The following is a 21,207-nucleotide window of genomic DNA, read 5'->3' as shown; positions in this document are numbered from 1 at the left end:
AGACTGACAGCTACAGAGGCTGCAGCGGTGCTGTTCAATGATCATCCAATGCATAAGGTGCTTGAAAGAGATCTGCTTTATTCTGTGATCTGTTGCAGGGAGGGTGGAAATTTGCTGTGAAGGGGGGTGGTAGCAGTTCCTACCTGATTTTGGGTGCTGTGGTGGGTGCTTAGCTACACTGGATCCTGCTCTCACCTCTGCACCCACCACCCTTCCATGTGACTTGGAGCAGAGCCCCCACACTATATCCATTGTGGGGGTGCTCTCCCCCACTACCCACCCATTCCCTGTTCCACCACCCCAACTGGCTCCAACTTACTTTGTATAACATGAGCTTCTGCTACACCCCACCCAGACTCTTCAGCTGGGAAGCTCAGCTTTGAAAGGTATAGTCCCCAATACCACAGCAGTTCTATGTGTAAGCAATGAGTGGGAACAAGATGACTGATGCTCTATAAAGTCATGTAGTGGTGAATCCACACTATCCTAACTCTTCTGGCATATGCAGACCCCTCTTTCCACTGCCTGCAGTGCAGGGATATGAGGGGAGCTTCCTAGGGGCATGGACAGTACTTAATGTGTGCCAAGGCTGAGTCTCAGCACCTCTAGGCTTGGCAGTTCATAGCCCCGACACCTCTGGGCTTGCTGCATCTGTTAGGAAAGTAAAAAAATTGCTTGATCCCCGGCACGTCTTTCATTATAAATTATGCACTGGGTATGGGTCCACTGCACATAGGTGATGTTGTCCACCTGTATGAGCTCTAGAATATTGTCTCCTTTCTGGCTACAAAGCAGAGGGAAGAACTTCGTTCTAAAAAAGCAGATGGGGGGACCCTTTGGTTTGTAGGTATGTGAGAAGTATCTGCGTAATTGTTGGTGGTATTTGTATTATAATTATTATTTTAAGTAGCTCTGTGTCCTTAAGAAGAGGTGCTAATCTCCAGCTGATGCTCTCCATTTCTGCTGCTGGAATTAATTTCCACTGAAAAAATAATTATAATGTTTAAGCATGCTATGGCTGCTAAGGTGGAATGGATTGAATTGCTTCTCAAGACGGTAAAAATACCTTATCATAAAACTGGAAAAGCTGAGGGGAGACTTTGTTTGAAGAGAGTGCTCCCCTTCTGCATTATTATATATTAATTCACTCAGATATAACATTGCTTAAATGTATTTTTGCACTTTTTTTGACCTTTGAGTGAAGTGTATGAATATACTTTAGCCCACAGAAATCTACTGGTTAGTCTTTCACAAAGATTTGTGTAGGAGCATGCCTATTGAACATTTCTGGCAGGCAGGATTTTGCAATCTCCTTTTAAATCCAAATTCATAATGCCTCTCATTCAGGAATAGACTGAATAATAAAATAGAATGATGAATAAATAAAAGGTGTCATCTTTAGTGATATCTAAACCCGTGGCCTCTAGGAGAAATGGGATGAAAGCTTTTAACCGATGTTAATGCAGCCACACCATGTTGAACTATGAACCTATCAGACAGTGACAGCTAAGCAGGGATAGGTATGGCCATTACTGGGATGAGCCCTCCAATGATTAATTAGGAAGTAATACTGATGAATGATTAGGTGGCACTCTCATCCCTAAGTCAGGACTAAACCAATGTCCCAGCATGGTGCCAGGGGTACTGTGCTGCTTTCAGATGTAATCTAAAAATTGAAGTCTTGGCCATTAAAGTTTGCAATGCAGTTGTCATAAGATTAAGGGTTTTAGCCCTGGTTCCCTTGCAAAGCTCCAACTTGGGTAATTACATTATTTCTATCTATATTCCTGATGAAGTTCAATTTAATAGGTATAGTGTTATCCATTTTTATTCTAATCCATTCTTGCTGTGCATAGCATTTGTATTTCACCTCTGCACATTTCTGTGATGAGTGAAGCAAGACCTATATATAATTCATATATTAGCTTATAAAGTGCTTGAGATGCTTCAGAATGAAAGATGCTATATATATGCAAGACTTAGTAATATGAACTTTCAACTGTAAAGTCACTGATTATTACACTACAACCTACGGTCCAGTGTAAATGGAGTAACTTTGTATTTATTTTGAATTCATCTTTTTAGATGGATCCGAACGAACACTGTATCCATTCTAAAAGACTCAGTGAAGACCATACATTCAAACTATCCTTTAGTGTGTTTTACCAGGGAAGACCTATGACATTAATTTCACATGTCTAGTCAGCTGAGATGTAATCCTGAAATCTTATTACATCGTGCCCAATATCTTTGTTCCACCAATGCCAGTCTCAACCACCAGTCAGTGAAATGTCCCTCATTTGAGGAATGTTACTACCATTATTTGCATTACAGTAGCACCTAAAGATCTCAAACATTGGAGCCCCATTTACTAGGGACTGTCAAAACATTTAGGAAGAGACAGTCTCTGCCCCAAAGAGTTTACAGTCTAAATAGACAAGACAGACAAAAGGAGAGAGGAGAAATCAAGGCACAGAGATGGGAAGTGTCTTACTGAAAGTCACAGAGCAGGTCAGCAGTAGAGCCAGGAACAGACGCTTGGTTCTCTGACTCCCAGCACTGTGCTCTAGCTACTAGACCAGCTGCCCTCATGTACTCCCAAAGTTAACTACATTCCACCTAAACTTGGTGTTCCTGAAATTGGGGTTACAGAGAGAGTCAGTTACACTAAGAAAGGAGTCCCACAGCACTTAAGTTTCCTGTATGAAAAGCTTTTGTGTCGCTCATTTTAGGTCTTTCTCATACATTGTAAGAACATAAGAATGGCCATACTGGGCAACACCAATGGTCCATCTAGCCCAATATCCTGTCTTCTGTACCCAGAGCATGATGTCCTCCATTTAGGCCGTGGCAGGTTGACTGTCACATTCTATGCTTCTCCCACCGTCTTTATACTTTCTGCCATGCCATTCCTTACACCTGGAATGTCCTCCCTGAACCTCTCTCCCACCCTCCCCCAACTTCTTCATGTATCTTTTAAAGACCAGTTCTACCGTGATGCCTACAAGAAATCAGCCAACTAATGATCAGGTATGGTGATATAATTAAAAATATAGAAACTTAGAACTATCAAGTAGTGCTCAGAGGTAGCTTATCTGACCACACAATCTTGTTACTGGTACCTTTATCCTTCCTCTTCCTTCTCTTATATTGTTTGTCACACTTAGGTCTTGTCTAGAATTAGACAGGGACTGTGTCTTGTTGTGTGTTAGCACAATGGGCCCAGCTCTGATTTAATCCATTAGGTGCTCCTGCAATAATAATAATAATAAAAGTAATAATAATAATGAGTTGTCATTTGCCCTTAGTTGCAGACAAATTCCTGGGACATTGTGCTCTCAAACACAACAAGTACTTCCTTAAAAATATGCGAGGGAAAATTGCAGGCAGGGAAAAACAGTCATTCAACGAAAATATTGTTGTTTATAAGATGCAGCAGCTTTGACCTCTTGTACCTAATTATACACAAAAACAAAGATTAAAAGCCTACTAATAATCACTGTAAACTATGATTAATGGTGCCATGCCTCATTGCTTCAGATTTCTAGACCCAAGTACAGTTAATTCACAAGTGAGTTATCTGAGGAAGAAAAGAATGTGCAGCATTTTGTTGTAACTTTATCTAATGCTTTTATTTTATTTGGAGTATGAACAATCCATCCAAAAAAACGCCACAAGGAAAGACTTATTTTAAATTGCATATTTCTGGTTCTATAAATATAGGGCCAAGTTCAGCTGTCATTACTTGCTTTAAACACCCATTGACACCATGAAAGCTCCTGAAGACAATTAACTATTAAAAAGCTCAGATTTGCCTTTGGAGAATAAAAACCAACAAGACTGAACAAAGCAGAAGTTCCCCCTCTTTTCCCTCTCCTCAGCATTGCAGGAATTAATAAATAAGCCCAAATGACCCCTGGGTTACTTGTGATAGAACAAAAGCATTTTCCATGCACTAGTTCTCAGTGGTTATGGATATCCTAAACAAAGAACAATTCCTCCAGGTGAATAGCAGGTGCATGCTGTCTCACAATGTTGGAGTCACAGCAGCATCTTCCATTGGTGACAATGATGGATGCCCTGATTTTTCTCTTCTGCAGGGCTGAATTTTGCTCATTGTGGAGATATTAACAGATAAAGTTAATTTTCAGCAGTCCAGAAGGATTGGATAACACATCGTTGCCACATATAAAATAAATAAGCTACAATGGCTTAAAAAGCAAAAAGAAATCATAACCCAATTGGACTTTTGCCCTCGAGCCAGTACAGCTTACTTTATAATGCAAACCATTCAGCCATCTTATTAACCACTGTGCTTGCTAACACTCTACTTCATTAAAAAGATGCAGAGTCAAATATCAGTTTCTTGCAGTGGTATGAAAAAACAAGCCCCTGAGCTGGAAATATAGATCAGAAAAAGTCTATTTTAATTTATTTAAATAAAAAAAGAACCTTGTATGCAAATTAGGTCAAGACAGCTGAAATTCATGAGAAAGGAAAAACAACCAAACCAGTATTTACTTTTTATGGCGTATTCAGGGTTTAAGAATAGGGACTGGGAAGAAAAGCACATAATTCAGTTCACTTTCAAAACAAAGTTGGATTATCAGTCATGCAGGAACTCCGCAACAAAGGGAGTAGCTACTCCCTGTCCAATCCCCCTGGCAAAGAATACGCTTGCTATTTTGCAACAATGTCTAGAAAAGAAATACCTCGTGGATCTGTGATCTCTTCTCCAGAACGTGATGATGATGGACAGGGGACTACAAGACAGGGTGGCTATGGGGTTTGACTGTCACCAGCCGATGGCTACACATCACCGTGATTTAAATGCCAGGGGAAGGAGCTAGAGGAGACTGGAGACATCAAGAAAACTTGTGCATCTTGGTATTCCCTGGCATCCCCAGGCAGTGCTGGAAGTAATGATTATGGCTCCCTCATGCCAGGAGTCTGTCATTCCTAAGAGTTAAGCTGGGACGTTTAAACAGTGGCCCATCTGCGGAGTCCTACACACCCCTTCTGCTGTTCTTTAAAGCTAGAAGGGAAGCATACATCTCTGAGCAAGGATTATAGGCCTGGATCCTATGTTGTTTTGTCTGACTGTGTGTCAACAGTGTGTAGTGATCTTCTGCATTCTTGCTTCTTTTTTACAACAGCATTTTGGCACTTAATAGTGTTTTCATAGACCCCAGGAACTCCTCCAGCAAGTGCACTGTAGTAGGGATCATTTCTATTATAACTAAACCATCCCTAATAGACAATCTCCTCTCAGCTCAACTTCCTAGCTAGTTATCACCTATTGTATATTTGTACTGCTGATTATTCATCCCTACATGAACCAATACTCATTTGTCTTTATTGTATCTCATTATATTGATTTCAGCCCATTTCTCTAATTTATCAACACTGTGCTGTATTTTATTCCTATCCTCCAAAAGCCTCCCAGCTTTGTATTTACCAAATATTTAATTAGCATTCTCTCCACTCCATCCTCCGAGTCATTAATGAAACTATTGAATAGTACTGGACCAAAAACAGACTCCTAAGGAGTCAGAAATTCCATTCTGAATAATGTTTAGTGTGTCTAGTGACAATACCTTTTGCTTCTTTGCTGCTTTTTTTTACACTTTGTAGTGCTGGAAGTATCAGAGTCTCACAATTATACTTGAAATACAAGACAATGGTACTAGATGCTTTAACCTGGAGAGTTGCCAGACTCCGTGTAAAGTATGGAGGAAACAGAAGCACAGAAATGTGAAAAAATATACATAGCTTAAAGAGTAAATTTTCCCTGTTCTTAAATTCTTAAATGAAATTGTAGGCCTGTAGCAGAATACATAATGCCAGTTTGGGTTGTTTTAGCATTTTCTATGTGTACAGCTGTTCTACTACTTGTATAAGTAGACACATCTGCTCATTAGCAATACAATGTAATTTCTAGTGTCTAATTCTAATTATTTGCAAATGATAGATTCCTTATGCAGTGTCTAAAAAAAGCATAGTCCTTCAAAACTGGTGGCAAATAAATATGCACTACACCCTGCAAATTAAATGGGTCAGCACACTGAAGACCGGATATTAATCTGCAGAATTAATATATCGGCATTGGGGCCAAAATGTTTGGAAGATCACAGAGAGGACAAATTGTTTCTGGATCTCCTACTAATGACTGACAAATACAGGAGGTTAAACCTCTGCCAAGTCATGACAATTGTGATACATAATGCATTTACATGGACAACCTTTGGACCATGATAGACAGAGTCCTCTGGTGTCAACCCCATTTCTCCAAGGGCTTGGGGAACTTGTAGACTAGTTTTGGCTGCATACAAACAATGACAAAGTTCTCTGACTATGTAAAGTAAGATATCTGCCTCCCTGAATGTAAGTGAGGCTCGGGGGTATACAGAGACATTAGTGGTCTGAAACAGATGGAAAGTGCATTAGACAGTTATGACATCTTCTAAAGTAAGTACATTAATTTATTCATGTCTGAATATTGGTGACATCATAGAAGAATTTTCTGAAGCCTTCACAATCCAGCATTAACTTCGAGCACTCAGCTGCTAACCTGCCAAAGATCTGCCAGACCATCCATCCACATCCTTTCTGGTTGTCCCATACCAGAATGACTCTCCACCATTCCTTCCATAATAACTTGCTCCAAGTTTATTTCCATCTCTATGCCTAACATGACCAAAGTACAAAAGTTTACATATGATTCCCAACATCAGGATCTGCTTCTCTGCAGTAATATTTCTAACATAGGCATTTGTCTTTTTTCCACGCAAGCGATACAAGGAGTCTTCACCAGAACCATATTTCAAGTTTAAATGTTCTTATTGTCAGTAGTATTAAGTTAAAATTATATAATCATAGGCCTGGAAGGAACCTTGAGAAGTCTTCTAGTCCAGTCCCCTGCACTCAAGACAGGACCAAGCATTATATACACCATCCCAGACAGGTGCCTGTCCAACCTGCTCTTAAAAATCTCCAATGATGGAGGTTCCACCATATCCATAAGCAATTTATTCTAATGCTTAACTATCCTGACAGTTAGGAAGTTTTTCCTAATGTCCAACCTAAACTGCCCTTGTCACAATTTAAGCCCACTTCCTCTAATCCTATCCTCAGAGGTTAAGGCAAACAATTTTTATCCCTCTCCCTTATAACAACCTGTTATGTATTTGAAAACTATCATCATATCCCCTATCAGTCTTCTCTTCTCTAGGTCAAACAAACCCAGCTTTTTCAATCTTTTCTCACAGGTCATGTTTTCTAGACCTTTAATCATTTTTGTTGCTCTCCTCTGGACTGTCCCCAATTTGTCCACATCTTTCCTGAAGTGTGGTGCTCAGAACTGGACACAGTACTCCAGTTGAGGCCATATCAGTGCAGAGTAGAGCAGCAGAATTACTTCTTGCATCTTGCTTACAACACTCCTGCTAATACATCCCAGAATGACATTCACTTTTTTTGCAACAGTGTGACACTGTTGATGCATATTTAGCTTGTTATCCACAATGACTTGTCACAATTCACATCCATTAAATTCCTATGGAAAAAATTTGGTTTATCTCCAGTCATGCTTTCATACATTTCAAGATGCTACAGTTTTTCCACACTTTCTTAAGGGAGACATAGCTGAGTGAGCCATCCCTAATCATCCTCTGATTTCTTAGCAACAGCCTCCTGGGTTGGATATATATGATCCCATATAATTAAATTAATCTACTGACTCTACAGCTTTTCCATTAACTGTGGTGTCCATTTCAATGCTGTCAACATACGTACATTTTGTTTTCGCTGCATTCAGGAATAGCCCATATTCCTCACTAACTGTTTTTAGAGACTCCAACATTCATTGCATTGCATCAGCGGTTGTAGCAAAGATCAAGAGCCACAGCTTTAGTGCTGCAGAACTATTATGCAAAAGATTCTCAATACTCAAAGGGGTCAGATTCTCATGATGGCTGGATCCCAGCAATCAGGTCCCTTCTTGGCAATCATGCTTGGAAGTCCTTCCGGTTTGTTTCCCGAATCTGGATCCAGACTCTGGCCCTGGATCCATGTTTGGTTTCTGGCTCTGGATCCAGATCCATATTCATCATTTACAGATCGGTACTTAGGTGTTGAATTCAGATTTCCCCACCCCCTTTTTGGGGGGAGGGGGGGCAGCTCAAGATCTGTGCTTTGTTGCAGATCCAGTTCCAGGTATTGTAGTTCCCATATCCATGCGTGGCTGTCAGATTGGGATCCTGGTTTTGCAGCCCCAGATCCATATTTAGCTGTGGATGCAGGCTTTACAGATTATGATCCTTTGGAAGCTGGATCCAATGGTTAAAGAGCCACTTTAGACACATAACCAGGCCTCTTAAGTCAACCTAATTAACCGAACTTATTCAAGGAACCAAAGGACATGAAGAGGATAAATTAATTACCTATATACCAATGCTAGGAACCTGTGCAATAAACAGGAGGAACTGGAATTGTTCATTTATGAGCATAAATTTGATCTAGTTGGTATTACTGAAACCTGGTGGGATAATTCCCATTATTAGAATGCTAAAATCAACTGTTATTGCCTATTTAGTGAGCAAAAGAACACCACCAACCTACACTAGGTAGCAGGATGATTGGCTCCTTATACACCTATTTATACTGTGTAGGGAAAAAGTTGCATGACCATGGGGCACTTGAGTTTGAGTGACATATGCTGGAGCTCTCATGATGCCAGTATTAAAACATCCTTGGAATTTCTAACTATTATAGATGACAATTTCCTAACTAACAAATGTTGCAACCAACATGAGGGAATTCTGCATTAGACCTCCTGTTGACAGATAAAGAGGAAATGCTCAATACAACTAAATATTAATGGTAGCTTAGGTACAAGGAATCATGACTATCACAGGTACAATGTGCAAACAAAATAAAGTCCAGATCAGTGAGGCAGAAGGGCATATGTATGTATACTCATATCTGGGGCTTTAAAAGGGCTAATTTCACACAACTGAAAACAATTATGAGTCAGCTGAGCTGGGAGGAAGAATTTAATCAAATATATGAATGATAATTGAGAATTGTTTAAGAATACTTTTTATTTGATGCCCAAAAAGTCACAATCGAGGAAGAAAGCTGTACTGGTATAAAAAAACGAACAAACAAAAAACTGCTTTGGAGGGGAAAGTGAAGGCAGTTATAAAAACAACCCCAAAAAATTCTAACAAACAGAAGAAAGAGGAAGCTGGTCGTAATGAATATAAATCAAGAAGCCTATAACTGTAGAATTGATAAGCGAAGCAAAGGGACACAAGGATAATAAGAAGGAGTCTTTTTAAGCAGATTAGGAACAAAAAGAATCCTAACAATGGTGTTGGTCCATTACTAGATGGAAATGGATGAATTATCAACAACGTTGCAGAAAAGGCAGAAGTGTTAAATAAATATTTCTGTTTTGTATTTGGAGGGTGGGGGGGAGAGATGAGGTAGTCATAGTATATGACAATACTCTTTCCATTCCACTAATAACTCAGGAGGATGTTAAAGTTAGATGTTTTAAAATCAGCAAGTCTAGAAAACTTGCATCCTAGATTTTTAAGAGCTGGCTATGGAGCTTGCTGGATCACTAATGTTGATTTTCAGTAAGTTCCAGAAGACTGGAAGAAAGCTAATGCTGTGCCAATATTTAAAAAGGGTAAACAGATGACCTGAGTCCATCTGTCTGACCCATCTGTGAATCTGATCTTGACACAGGCTGCTTGGAGTGGCTGTTATGAGATGTGATTAATAAAGAATTAAATGAGGATAATATAATTAATGCCAATCAACATGGGCTTATGGAAAATAGATCCTGTCAAACTAACTTTATATCTTTTTTTATGAGATTACAAGTTTGGTTGATAATGGTAATAGTGTTGATGTAATATACCTAAACTTCTGTAAAGCATTTGACTTGGTACTGCATGACATTTTGATTAAAAGCCTAGAAAGATACCAAATTAACATAGCACACATTAAATGAAGTAAGAACTGGCTAACTGATAGGTCTCCAAATGTAACTGTGAATGGGGAATCATTAACACACAGGTGTTTCTCATCGGGACCTGCATTCTTTTTAACATCTCTATTAATGACCCGAAAGTTAACATAAAATCATCACTGAAAAAATTTGCAGAAGACAAACTGGTGGTATGGTAAACAATGAAGAGGACAGGTCATTGATTCAGAGTGATTTGGATCACTTGGTAAACTAGGCTCAAGCAAACAATATGCATTTTATTATGGCTAAATGTAAATGCATACATCTAGGAACAAAGAACGTAGGCTATACATATAGGATGGGGAATTCTATCTAGAGAATCAGTGACTCAAACAGATTTGAGTGTTGTGGTGAGCTTCCAAGAGGCCCTTGATGTTGTTGTCGAGGTAACGGTAAATCTGTATCCCTCGATGTCTGAAGCGGGCAGCAACCACCACCATTCATTTTGTGAATACCTTTGGCACGGTCAATAGGCCAAATGGGAGGGCCATAAATTGGTAGTGGTTGTCCCTCACTAAGAAGTGCAAAAAGTACCTGTGGCCATGGAATATGGAGATATGTAAGTGTGTGTCCTTCAGGTCGAGGGTGGCATACGAGTTTTCCAGGTCCAGGGAGGGAATGATGGAGGCTACTAAAACCATATGGAATTTCAGTTTCTTGAGATATTTGTTGAGTTGATGGGAAAGAGGAATTGAAGTGAATTGAAGGGTATACCCCAATGTGACAGTATTTAGAACCCATTTGTCTGATGTTATAGCCGCCCACACAAGGAGGAAGGGGGAGAAGCAGTTTGAAAAGAAAGATGGGGTTGGATCCTTGGTCAAGACTGATAGGTTCCCCCAGGAGCATCTTCAAAAGGCCTGCCTGCCACTTGGTGGGTAGTGCCCTGAGCTCAACTGGGGCGTGGTGGCAGCAGGTTGACCCTGACTGCACTTATAGCTCCTGTTTCTCCTCATAGGGCTTGCTCCTAGCCTGGCCTGTGAACCGTCATCGTTGCTGGGGCCTGAAATGCTTCCTGGAAGCCAGTGGGGTGCACAGCTCTAAGGAGTGGAGTGTGGCCCTAGAGTCCTTAAGGCTGTGTATCCTGGCGTCTATTTAGTCAGAGAATAGATCTGTGCCATCCAAGGGAAGGTCCTGGATGGACTGTTGGACCTCCGCTGATAGGCCAGATGACTGCAGCCATGAGGCTCTTTGCATTGACACCGCTGATGCCATTGTTCTGGCCGCTGCGTCTGCCGTGTCAGAGGCTGCCGGGAGGGAAGCCCAGACCACTGATCTGCCCTCTTCCAGAATGGCCAGAAACTCCTGCTTAGATTCCTGGGGCAAGGAGTCAGTGGCCATGGAATGCCACACATTAAAGTAATATCTCCCCTGTAAAGCTTGCTGGTTCAATATGTAGAGCTGGAGATTCGCAGTTGAATAAATTTTTCACCCAAAGAGGTCCAGATTTTTCGACTCCTTGTTTTTAGGGGTTGAGCTTGCTTGCTGTTGCCTCTCTCTCTCATTGGCTGCTGACATTACAGGGGACCCCGGAGATGGGTGGAAGTAAAGATACTCAAATCCCTTGGTGGGCACATAATATTTTTTCTCTGCCCTTTTAGATGTGGGGGACAGAGAGGAGGGGTTTTGCCATAAGGCCTTGGCCAGCTTGACACGTCCCTCGTGGACGGGAAGGGCCACTCTGGAAGGGGCTACTGCTGCCACAATCTCAGAGAGCGAGTCAACTGGCTCCTTTAGCTCCTCCATTTCCAGGCCTAAATTCTCAGCTACTCTCTTGAGCAGCTCTTGGTGTGCCCTATAGTCATTCTGCAGGACTGTGGCAGACAGGCCCATTACTGTCTCATCAGGTTATGATGATGAAGAGGCCTGGTAGAGGAAGAGAGGGCGACTGTTCCCCCATAGCTGGGATAGCCTTCTCTTGGGGGATCCCTGAAGTCCCCCTGCTTGGTCCGGTTCCTCGTCCGAGTCTGGGGTGCGCGTGACACTGTCGCCAAGCATCTTTTGGATGTTCCCAAGACAGATTGGAGATGCTATGACCTTGGGACAGTAGAGAATCCCCAGGGGTTCCAGAATGGCCAGGGCCCAGGCCATTGCATTGGTGACTACAAGCCCAGTGGTAGAGCAAGGGGGAACCTGCCTGGTAGCGGGGTACCCATGGCTCTTGGGTAAGGCACTCTTCTCTCCCTCTGAATCCGAGCCTGAGGACCACGGTGGTGCTGACCTTGTCTCCGGCTCCTTAAAGCAGCGGTGGGTGCAGCGTTCCAGTGCTGGGAGCAGTGCCGGGGTTCCGCCAATCAGTGCCGAGCCTCCCTAGGTTGCCGATGTTCTGGCGACTGGTAATATCACTCAAGAGACTGACGCCTCAAATCCAGGGATCGGTGCCAAGACCCTGGTGCCCTACGTTGAGGCTCCGGTGACCAGTACCGTGGGTCTGAAGAGCAGTACCGGCGTTGGAGGTGGGTCTTGAGGTGGACTGGGAGCTATGAGGGGTGAGGCTGCAGCTGACTCGAGTTCCAGGAAAGACGAATGGCTCGGCACAGGTCTTGGCTTGTCCCTCACTCCCAACTTGTCCTTTTTAGGTGCTAGGGAGCGCCCTCTCTGTGTGTGTCTTCTTGTGCCACTTCTTCGACACCAGGGAAGGTGACCGATGCCAGGATGAACTTGGTGCCCGGGGAGCACTTTGGGTAGACACCAATGTACTGGGCGTGGATCCGAGTGGCCCGGCTAGGAAACCGGTCTGAGGGCTGACTCCATCAGGAGCACTCTTAGCTTGATGTCCTGGTCCTTTTATGTGCGGGGATTAAAGTTCTTGCAGATCCTGCACTTGTCCCGAATTTGGGTCTCACCCAGGCACTTCAAGCTTCATGGGCTTTTTTACAAAAAACACATGGTTTTAAGCCCCGTTCCTAGAGCTAAGTCCTGGTGAACAAATTACACTTATGTTACTAATTCTAACTAAATGAACTTGATTAATGACTATTTACACTACTACATGAAAAAACACTGGTTTAAAGGCTTGTCGAGGCAAGGACGTTCCAGCACCATCACTGGCAGTAAGAAGGAACTGGAGGTGGGGGAGGGCCAGCAGCACCCGCATGCATCTTCAGAGGGCAGTAGAGCCAGCCCGACAGATACCACTAAGAGAAAAATCTCCAGCACCAGTGCATGTGGCATGCACACACACCTAGCATGGAATGGACATGAGCAAGCCTCAAAGAAGAAATTCTGTATTTATCCCCAGAACAGGGGGGGACAAACTTTCCCACATTTTCCCATCAACATGCCTCAACTTTAACTTAGGTAGAACACTAGTAGGAGTGAAACATTAAGTTAGCCTCCATGCTATTTAATCCATGAGCTCACTGATGAGACTGCCAGCAAGGTGGCCAATTGTTGCCAACTGTGGTGGTCTTTTTTCTGATGTAAACAATATCATAATGTATTGAACATTAGTCTGTTCCACCCTGTATCCTGTACTGCACAAAGAAAGAAACCTTACAATGTAAGCACCTGACCCGGTATATCCTAACTGACAGATGTAGATCCTTCTCTCACAAATAGTCCCATTTGAAGAGAGTGTTTCTACAATGTGGTATTACTCCTGGGAGTAAAGGTTTGCAGGATCAGGCCCTACATGAAACAGACAAATATGGATCAAAAATAAAAGGCACAAGGTGACCAGAAAAATGTTCAACCTGAAAACAGTGCCAATTTTTTTCTTTTCTTTCTTGTCTACTGTGAACTGGACTGAAACCATAAGGAAACAGATTTCCAAATATTTAAGAAATATAAATAACAAGGCCCGAACATTGCCCCTCACATCTCCTGACATAGGGACTCTTTTGCTCTTGCCCCACATGCAGAATCCCCCAGTGTCCACTCCAGTTACACAAGCTGAGATCTGGAGAAGGTTTTGAGCCAATCTAAGAGGAGAAAACGCACGCACACACCCCCTCCCTCTTGAAAGTGTCCTTTTAATATTAACCAGATAGGTAAATATAAGACAATAGTAGTGACAAGGTTGAAAAAGTGGAAATGAATTATTTTTGTGTAATATTTCAGGGCATTATATTGGAGTTGATGTTTATTGAAACTATATACACACATGTAAAATATTTTCTCAGTACAATTCATCATTTCTGTTTGAGCAGATGTGCATAACATCATCATGCTGCCACTTCCAAGGAGGATAAATTAAACCAAAATGTTTGAATAAGGCGAGAAACTAATACATTGCTGCTGGTGATACCTCTGAGCATCATGTCTTACCACCTTTTGCTCATTTTCTCTAATCATAAAAGATATCCATAGTAATTTAAAAAAGATGAAAAATGTAAAACTTATGAAGGGGAAAGTTTCCATGCATGAATAAAATTGCCAACTCTGAAGCTGCCGAGAAATATGCTTTAGTTTAGGAGACAAAAGATAGCATTAAGGAAAAAATTGTCATAATCAAAGATGAAAGGATTTTCTATTGTCTAGTCTCTCTCTCTGTGGGAATTTTCCCAGCACAGACAGCTGTAAAGGGGGAGGGGTATTGTGAGCTTCTATAGCCTCATTCTGCCTCTCCCTCTCTGTCAATAAATGTCTGCAATCATATTCTTGAGCTCCCAGGTGATTTCAAGGTTCATCTCTTCCATGCAGCTCAAACACTAATTATCCCAGCTGTAATTAGTAAGATAATTAAATACTGGCTCACTCATCACTCTACCTTGTGTCGGGTCATGATTCTCCCAGAAGACCTTGAGCAGTTTCTCAAATCTGATGTTTTCTGGCTGATATACTACTCGCACAGCTTCTGCATGGCCAGTTTTCCCTTAAAAGACAACACAAAACCCGAAAGTATCAGTAACAATCAATAACATCCAAGACATGAAGCACAATTTCCTGCTTTCCAAAACACAAAAAGGTAACGTATTTGTTTTCACCTAACATAATTTTTAGCACCAGGTTCTTTTACAGATTCTTTTATGAATGTATCCACAGTAAGACAATTGCTAGCTTGGATAAGGCCCATAATGTACTAGACTAACTGCAGGCAAAACTGAGATGAGTAAGAGCAACCTTATCATAGGAGTTCAACAACTTTCAGAAAAATGTAAATTGTGGTAAAATATTTCTTAAAATATACGAAATGAGTAAAGTAACTGAAGGCAAAAAACAAATTTCATGAGCCTGTTATACAGTATCAAACACCTGGCTGCAAATGATCCTATATTGCCCAAACCACTGAATACCAATGGGCTTCAAATGAAAGGCTGTGAGTGAGTGACAGAGCACTATGACAGCAAGTGAAATCGAAGGGAGGAAAGTGCAAGGCAATGCACAGTGAAAGACATTATTCCTATCTTTGGCTACTTTATGTGCTCTATCATGCAGTCCTCACACACCCAAGATCCAACTGATTGTACTGAAAGTGCTAGCTTCACAAAGCCTGCAGAATAAGGCCAGTTAACTTTCTTTGATTATAACTATTTAATATTTATATTAACATAGTGCACATACTTCTCAGTCAGGATCAGGCCGCCCTTGTGCTAGGTATTGTAGATGCATATACAAAACGTTTACGAATAAAGAAATATTTTCCTTCATTAATGTAAATTTTCCATAAGTAAAAAATGCATATTCTATTAGTAAATCCACATTTTCAACATCAATAAGGCACTGGAAATGTTAACAGGAAAAAAGAATAGCCAGTTCTACATTTTGTTAGGGATGGGTGTACCCTGCTTGAACACACACAGTTAGGCTTTGATCTCAGACACCAGTGTGAATCCAGATTAACTCAATTCACTTCAGTGGACTTGATCTGGATTTACAGCAGTGAAACAGACAGAGGAATCTAGGCTGCTGATGGATTCTGAATTAGCTGCTACTTTTGTAAGAGTCATTGGGAGAGTGCTGTGAAGACATTGGCTCAATGCACAGTAGAACTGAAAAAAGTAAAAAGGATAGAGAAGAACAGGGAAAATATATGATAATATAATATCAATCAATGGTGCCTCCTAATTTCCAAACTCAAATACTGCAATCATTTGTGTTTGCTTTATCTCAGAGCTGAAATAGAGAAGGGCAAGGAAACCAGGAGAAGCAAAGTGAGTCAAAAGAAAGTGTACAGGTTAGATACAAAAGGAGATTTAAAAGATTAGGATTAAATTTAATCTGAAAGGTAGAAAAGTAAAAGGGGCTATGACAGAGGTGCACTATATACAATCATGAACATTATAGAGAAATTCAACTGGGTTCTATGTGTCCTGTCTCATAATACAATAAAGGGGCACTCATTGAGATTAAAAGTTAGCAAATACAAGGAAATTATTTTGTATACAGCATGTATCTAAACCATGCTATCCTCTTCTGCAGGATATTAATCAGGCAATGATTAGTGATGGCCCAATTCTGCCTTCACCTGTGCAACTCCCATTGAAACCAATGGGAGTTACTCATATTCTGAGGACAGAACTTGACACTAGGTTAACAGGATTAGACACTGACATGAATAAAAATAATCTGCAGTTTAACTTGGTTATAAAGTTACACTGGCCTCCAATGCCAGGGTATAAACGGACAGCTAACTGGGGTCAGAAGGGGATTTTAGCCCTATAATATATCATTACATAATTGGCCAGCTGCGTTATGAAAGAAGGATGGGGCCTTTCGCTTTCCTTCATGCACAAGCATAGAGTAATGTCACTGCCTAAACCAGAGGGGCAGACTAAATGGATGATCATCCGTTCCAATATGGCAATTATGACTTCCCTGTGTACAGTGGCTAATGATGAAAGCTCAGGGAATAGTTGCTAACATCATCAACACATATTTCTTCTCTCCTTTAACTCAGTGTGAGCTTTCCAAAAGGGTCTTATCTCACCGACAGGAGTAAATAGCACATCCAAGCTGGCCAGCTTGAGATCAGAAGACAGTCTCTCAAAGAACTTCAAAACAACAAAGGTTCCCTCTTTCCTCACAACTGGAGCAGCAATTACATCTTGTCGATGTGCTTTGTTCTGACTAATCTGGGAACTCAAAGAATCAGCTTTCTACTTTTCCTCTGAACAAGAAAATCACTGTGTTGCTTTGAGAACTATCATCTGACCTCAAGAAAAAACCCTTGTGATGTGTGGCCACAGGACAGTGTGGGTTGTTAGAACATAAGCATATCTAAAACTAATATCCATCCTCAGACGCAAAAACAAGAGGACAATGTCTGCAGGCCATGTCAGATTCACCTTTAATTTTCCTCAAAGCCTTTACACAAACTCCTCTCTGAAGCCTATGGATTTTCTTCCATAACATAGCACGAAAGTTTCTGCTACTCACAGCATCATTAACTGCCATTCAACATGCAGAGCACTCACCTGCAAGTGCTGAGCAGTTTCATTTCCCATGACTTTGATGGGTATCTCAGCAATGATTTTGATATACATAAGCAGACAAACAGGAGGCATCATGCAGGACTGGGTGCTGTGCGCTGCACTGGAAGGAGCACATAGAGCAGACGTGGCAGGGGAAACAATGGAAACAGGGTTCCTGAGCGCATGTCTGCACTCCAGCTAGCAGTGAGCCTCCTAGCCACAGTAGACAGACTTGTGTTAATGGGACTTGAACCATCATGCTAGAAATAGCAGTGGGATGTGGCAGCTTGGGCTGGAGCTGAAGCTCTCAAGCCTAGGAGGTCAGGGGCTCTTGAGAACCTAAACTGGAGTGAGCCCAAACTGGAATGCCCATGCTGCTATTTTTAGCATGTTCTCTCCAGTCAGCGGTTCACAGGGTCCTCAGGTCACTTATTCCTCCTGATTAGCTGATTTTTAATAATCATCATAAGGTTTAATACTCTATCCAGAACCAAGCATCGCTTTAATGTCCAAGAGGAAGTTTTAACAAGTATGAAGATTTTTATGAACCTCCCCAAAAAACGCACCAAAGTTTAAATCAGGTTTTTAAAGTAAATTACTGTATCACTAAATATTATTTAATTTGGTGTTAAATGGGTAAATAGAAATCCTATATTTATTTATAGGAGCCATTATCTGATCCCTTTACTTTCTACAGACAACTGTCCTTCCATTTCAAAACAAGCTTAGCCATAGGAGAATTTAACTGTAGATTATAAGACTTTATTACACTGTTGGTGAGATAAACCTACAGCTGATTGTCTGTTTAGCCTATATCCATTTCCTCCTTGGAAAACATAGCCACTCTCCGAGGATTAGCTGCAGGGTGATGTGTCAATGGAGAGTCAAACTCTGGCAAAAAACACTCCAGTAAAGGGCAATGGAAAGAGACATCTGTGTGACACCTCAGTGCTTCTTGTCAACTTTTCCTTTATAACAATGTTCAGATTCTCACCTACTTAACTATTTTTGATAACCTTTGATTTAAAAAAAAAAAAAAAAAAAAAAAAAGACTATGTATAGATAGATTAGAATTGCACTTTGTGACAACTGCATTATGGACACAAAATTGTTATCTCAATCCCATTTTCATGTGTGCATACCCATGTGGCTCATGCTCCAAGTTGCAATGTGGAAAATTCCCAGGTTTACCGCTAACCTATTTCTCCTCTGTCCTAAGTATCTTCCCTTTACCCACAGTGATATGTGTTTGTTTTACTGACAATACTACCCTTCTTTTATATTTTAGTATAAAAGTAGCAGAACACTGGATCAAAAACCTAAGAGTTTGGGCGGCAAAGTGAATGATAGCTGTGGGTAATCAATATATCAAACTGCTAGAACCTGTACCTCAGTCTCTCCCTCTGTACAGGAGGAAATGTACCTACCATACAACATGCTGTGAGGCTTAACTGGGAGCAAATCCAGTCTGCCCATTCTAAGGTCAAATATGGGGACTTGGTTCAGGGGTATTTCATAAGGAGTAGGGTATTTTTTCAATGCGAGAAATTAAGAAGATTCAGTGTTCAGTTGCAACTAAAAATCATATTGATATTTCCATCTCTGTGTTGGTCTAATATAAAAAGGTTTTGCAATGTAAAACAGTTATGTTCCCTGGTTTATTTGATGAAAGCTACTGCAAGTATGTGCACAGATGTGTAGTCATAGCTTTAGTTGAGGTCCTACATAACAGGCCATAGAATTTCACTAAGCAATTCCTGTATCAAGCTCATAATTTCTGTTTCAGCTAGCATATCTTTTAGAATTGCATCCATTCCTGATCTGAAGAATTAAAAGGATGGAAAATCCACTAGATCACTAGGTAAGTTATTCCAGTAGTTAATAAACTTTGCTGATTGTACCTTCTTTTTAGGCTGAATTTGTTAGCTTCAGCTTCCAGCACTGGTTCTTGTCTGCCTTTGTCTTCTAGACCAATGTTTCTCAATCTTTTTGATACCAAGGACTGGCTTGCTGACTTTCTAAACTGTGTCAGGGAGTTCTCAGGGACTGGTGCCGGTACATGGAATGGTCGTTGAAAAACACTGTTCTAGACTAAATGGCTCTCTATTAGAAATATTCTCCCCATGTAGGTACTTATAGATCAAGTCATGATCAAGTCATCGCTTAATCTTCTCTTGGATAAATTAAATAGATTGAGATTCCATAGTTTTCACTGTAGGCAGATTTTCCAAACCTTGAATCAGTCTTATAACTCTTTTCTGAAGCCTTTTCAATTTGTTAACATCCTTTTTAAAGTGTGGACACCACAACTGTACATAATGTTCCAGTGATCCTGTAAGTTAGACTTGCTTACGTTCTTTATTCCTACATGTATGACTTTGAATTTGGCTGTTTAAATCCACAAGAGGATAGCATTTGTCAGCATGGGCCTAATCCTGCAGCTGTTACCCAGACAAAAGTCCCATTGAAATCCATAGGAGTTTTGCCTGAATAAGGGTTTCAAGATATGGTGCCTGATCCAATACCCACAAAAGTCAACGGGATCCAACAGACATTGCATCAGGCCTTTCATTAATATTACCAAGGTGAGATCTTTCTAACACTGTAACATTTGTTTTATTAGAGGATTAATACATGGTGTGTACAATGAACATTTAACAAATGTTAAAAGTCACTGTGACAGACTGACAATATCCTGTAATATCCTGAATGAACCTTGCTGAATTAGGGTTAACACCTTTGGGGTACAACTATAGGCATAGTTTGCCTTCTGTTTTGGGGGGTGAAAGGGAAGGAGTGCCACCTCCACCCGCTGACTCACCTCAGCAGGCCACCCAGCCTGTCGGGTTTGGAAGGGGGGCACAACCAAAAATTATAACTCAGCTCAAAAAGTTTGAAAACCACTCAGGATGCAGGCAGGAGTAGCTCAGGGTGCAGCTAGGGACTGTGCGCGGTGAGGGGTGTAGATCAGGGTTCAGGCAGGGATGTAACTAGGGGCTGAGTGTGGGCAGGGGTGTAGCTCAGGGTTCAGGCAGAGTACAACATATTAGAAGTGCAAAGGTTCACGTATTATTGTGAGTTTGTATGGAACCTCTTTAGCAGGAAGACAAGATTAATGCAATTTCTTGAAGGTATGAGGAAGTTCAAAGGTCTTTTTGTAATAATACTTGTGAAGTGGATTTCCTAGGAAGTACCTTGAGGTGAGGGGAGTGCAAATTCTCTCCTCTGAAGCAAACCTTTTGAAGGTGTGTCCTGGGAAGAGAGGCCCATTAAATACTAATTACCTGCTTCTGGAAACTCCAAATCAAAGACCACTGGCCTGTACAAAAGCATGGACTAACCTTGTCATGAGCTGAAGCTGTGATGAACTTGTAACCACAAGTAAACCGCTAGAGTGGCGTGTTGAAAGACTGCTCTTACCAGAGCCCCTGTTAGAGGTGGGATGGACTCTGGTAACCTGATTAGCATGCATGTAGGTTATTTTACTGTGTTTAATATATTTTCTCTGTAATGCTTTTTATCTTAAGAATAAAGTAAGCTTGCTTAGAAAGAGCTGTGTGGTGAATTATATCTGCAGCAATCACTCTGCTATTAGTCTCTAAGAAAAAGCAAGCAGGTCTGTTTAGATTAGACAGATTGTCTTTGCTGGGAGCAACACAGTGAAGGCAGGGAATGGTTCAGCCTGGAAATATCCTGGTCAGAAGGGTCTCCACCCCAGAGAGGCAACAGCCAGAAGCTAGAAGCCTGAGACTGGGGTTCCCTTGCTGAACCACTGATGGAAATACCGGTGCAGTTGCCCTGATCTATGAC

At 41.2% G+C, this 21,207-nt stretch overlaps 1 protein-coding gene across 2 annotated transcripts in view; it reads right to left on the bottom strand.

Moving 5' to 3' along the window:
* The window catches only part of MSRA (methionine sulfoxide reductase A), a 395,608-nt gene that overhangs the window by 147,114 nt on the left and 227,287 nt on the right, over nucleotides 1-21,207 (bottom strand). For both annotated transcript variants that reach the window (XM_067556166.1, XM_067556165.1), the window contains one exon: nucleotides 14,754-14,858. In XM_067556166.1, the coding sequence (XP_067412267.1) occupies nucleotides 14,754-14,858 (105 nt within the window). The remainder of the gene's footprint in view (nucleotides 1-14,753; nucleotides 14,859-21,207) is intronic.

This window comes from Emydura macquarii, unplaced genomic scaffold (genome assembly GCF_026122565.2).
Source record: "Emydura macquarii macquarii isolate MOO-44397 ecotype Brisbane River unplaced genomic scaffold, CSIRO-AGI_Emac_v2 contig_1676, whole genome shotgun sequence".
Taxonomy (NCBI): domain Eukaryota; kingdom Metazoa; phylum Chordata; order Testudines; family Chelidae; genus Emydura; species Emydura macquarii.
This window is presented reverse-complemented; position numbering and strand designations above follow the sequence as displayed.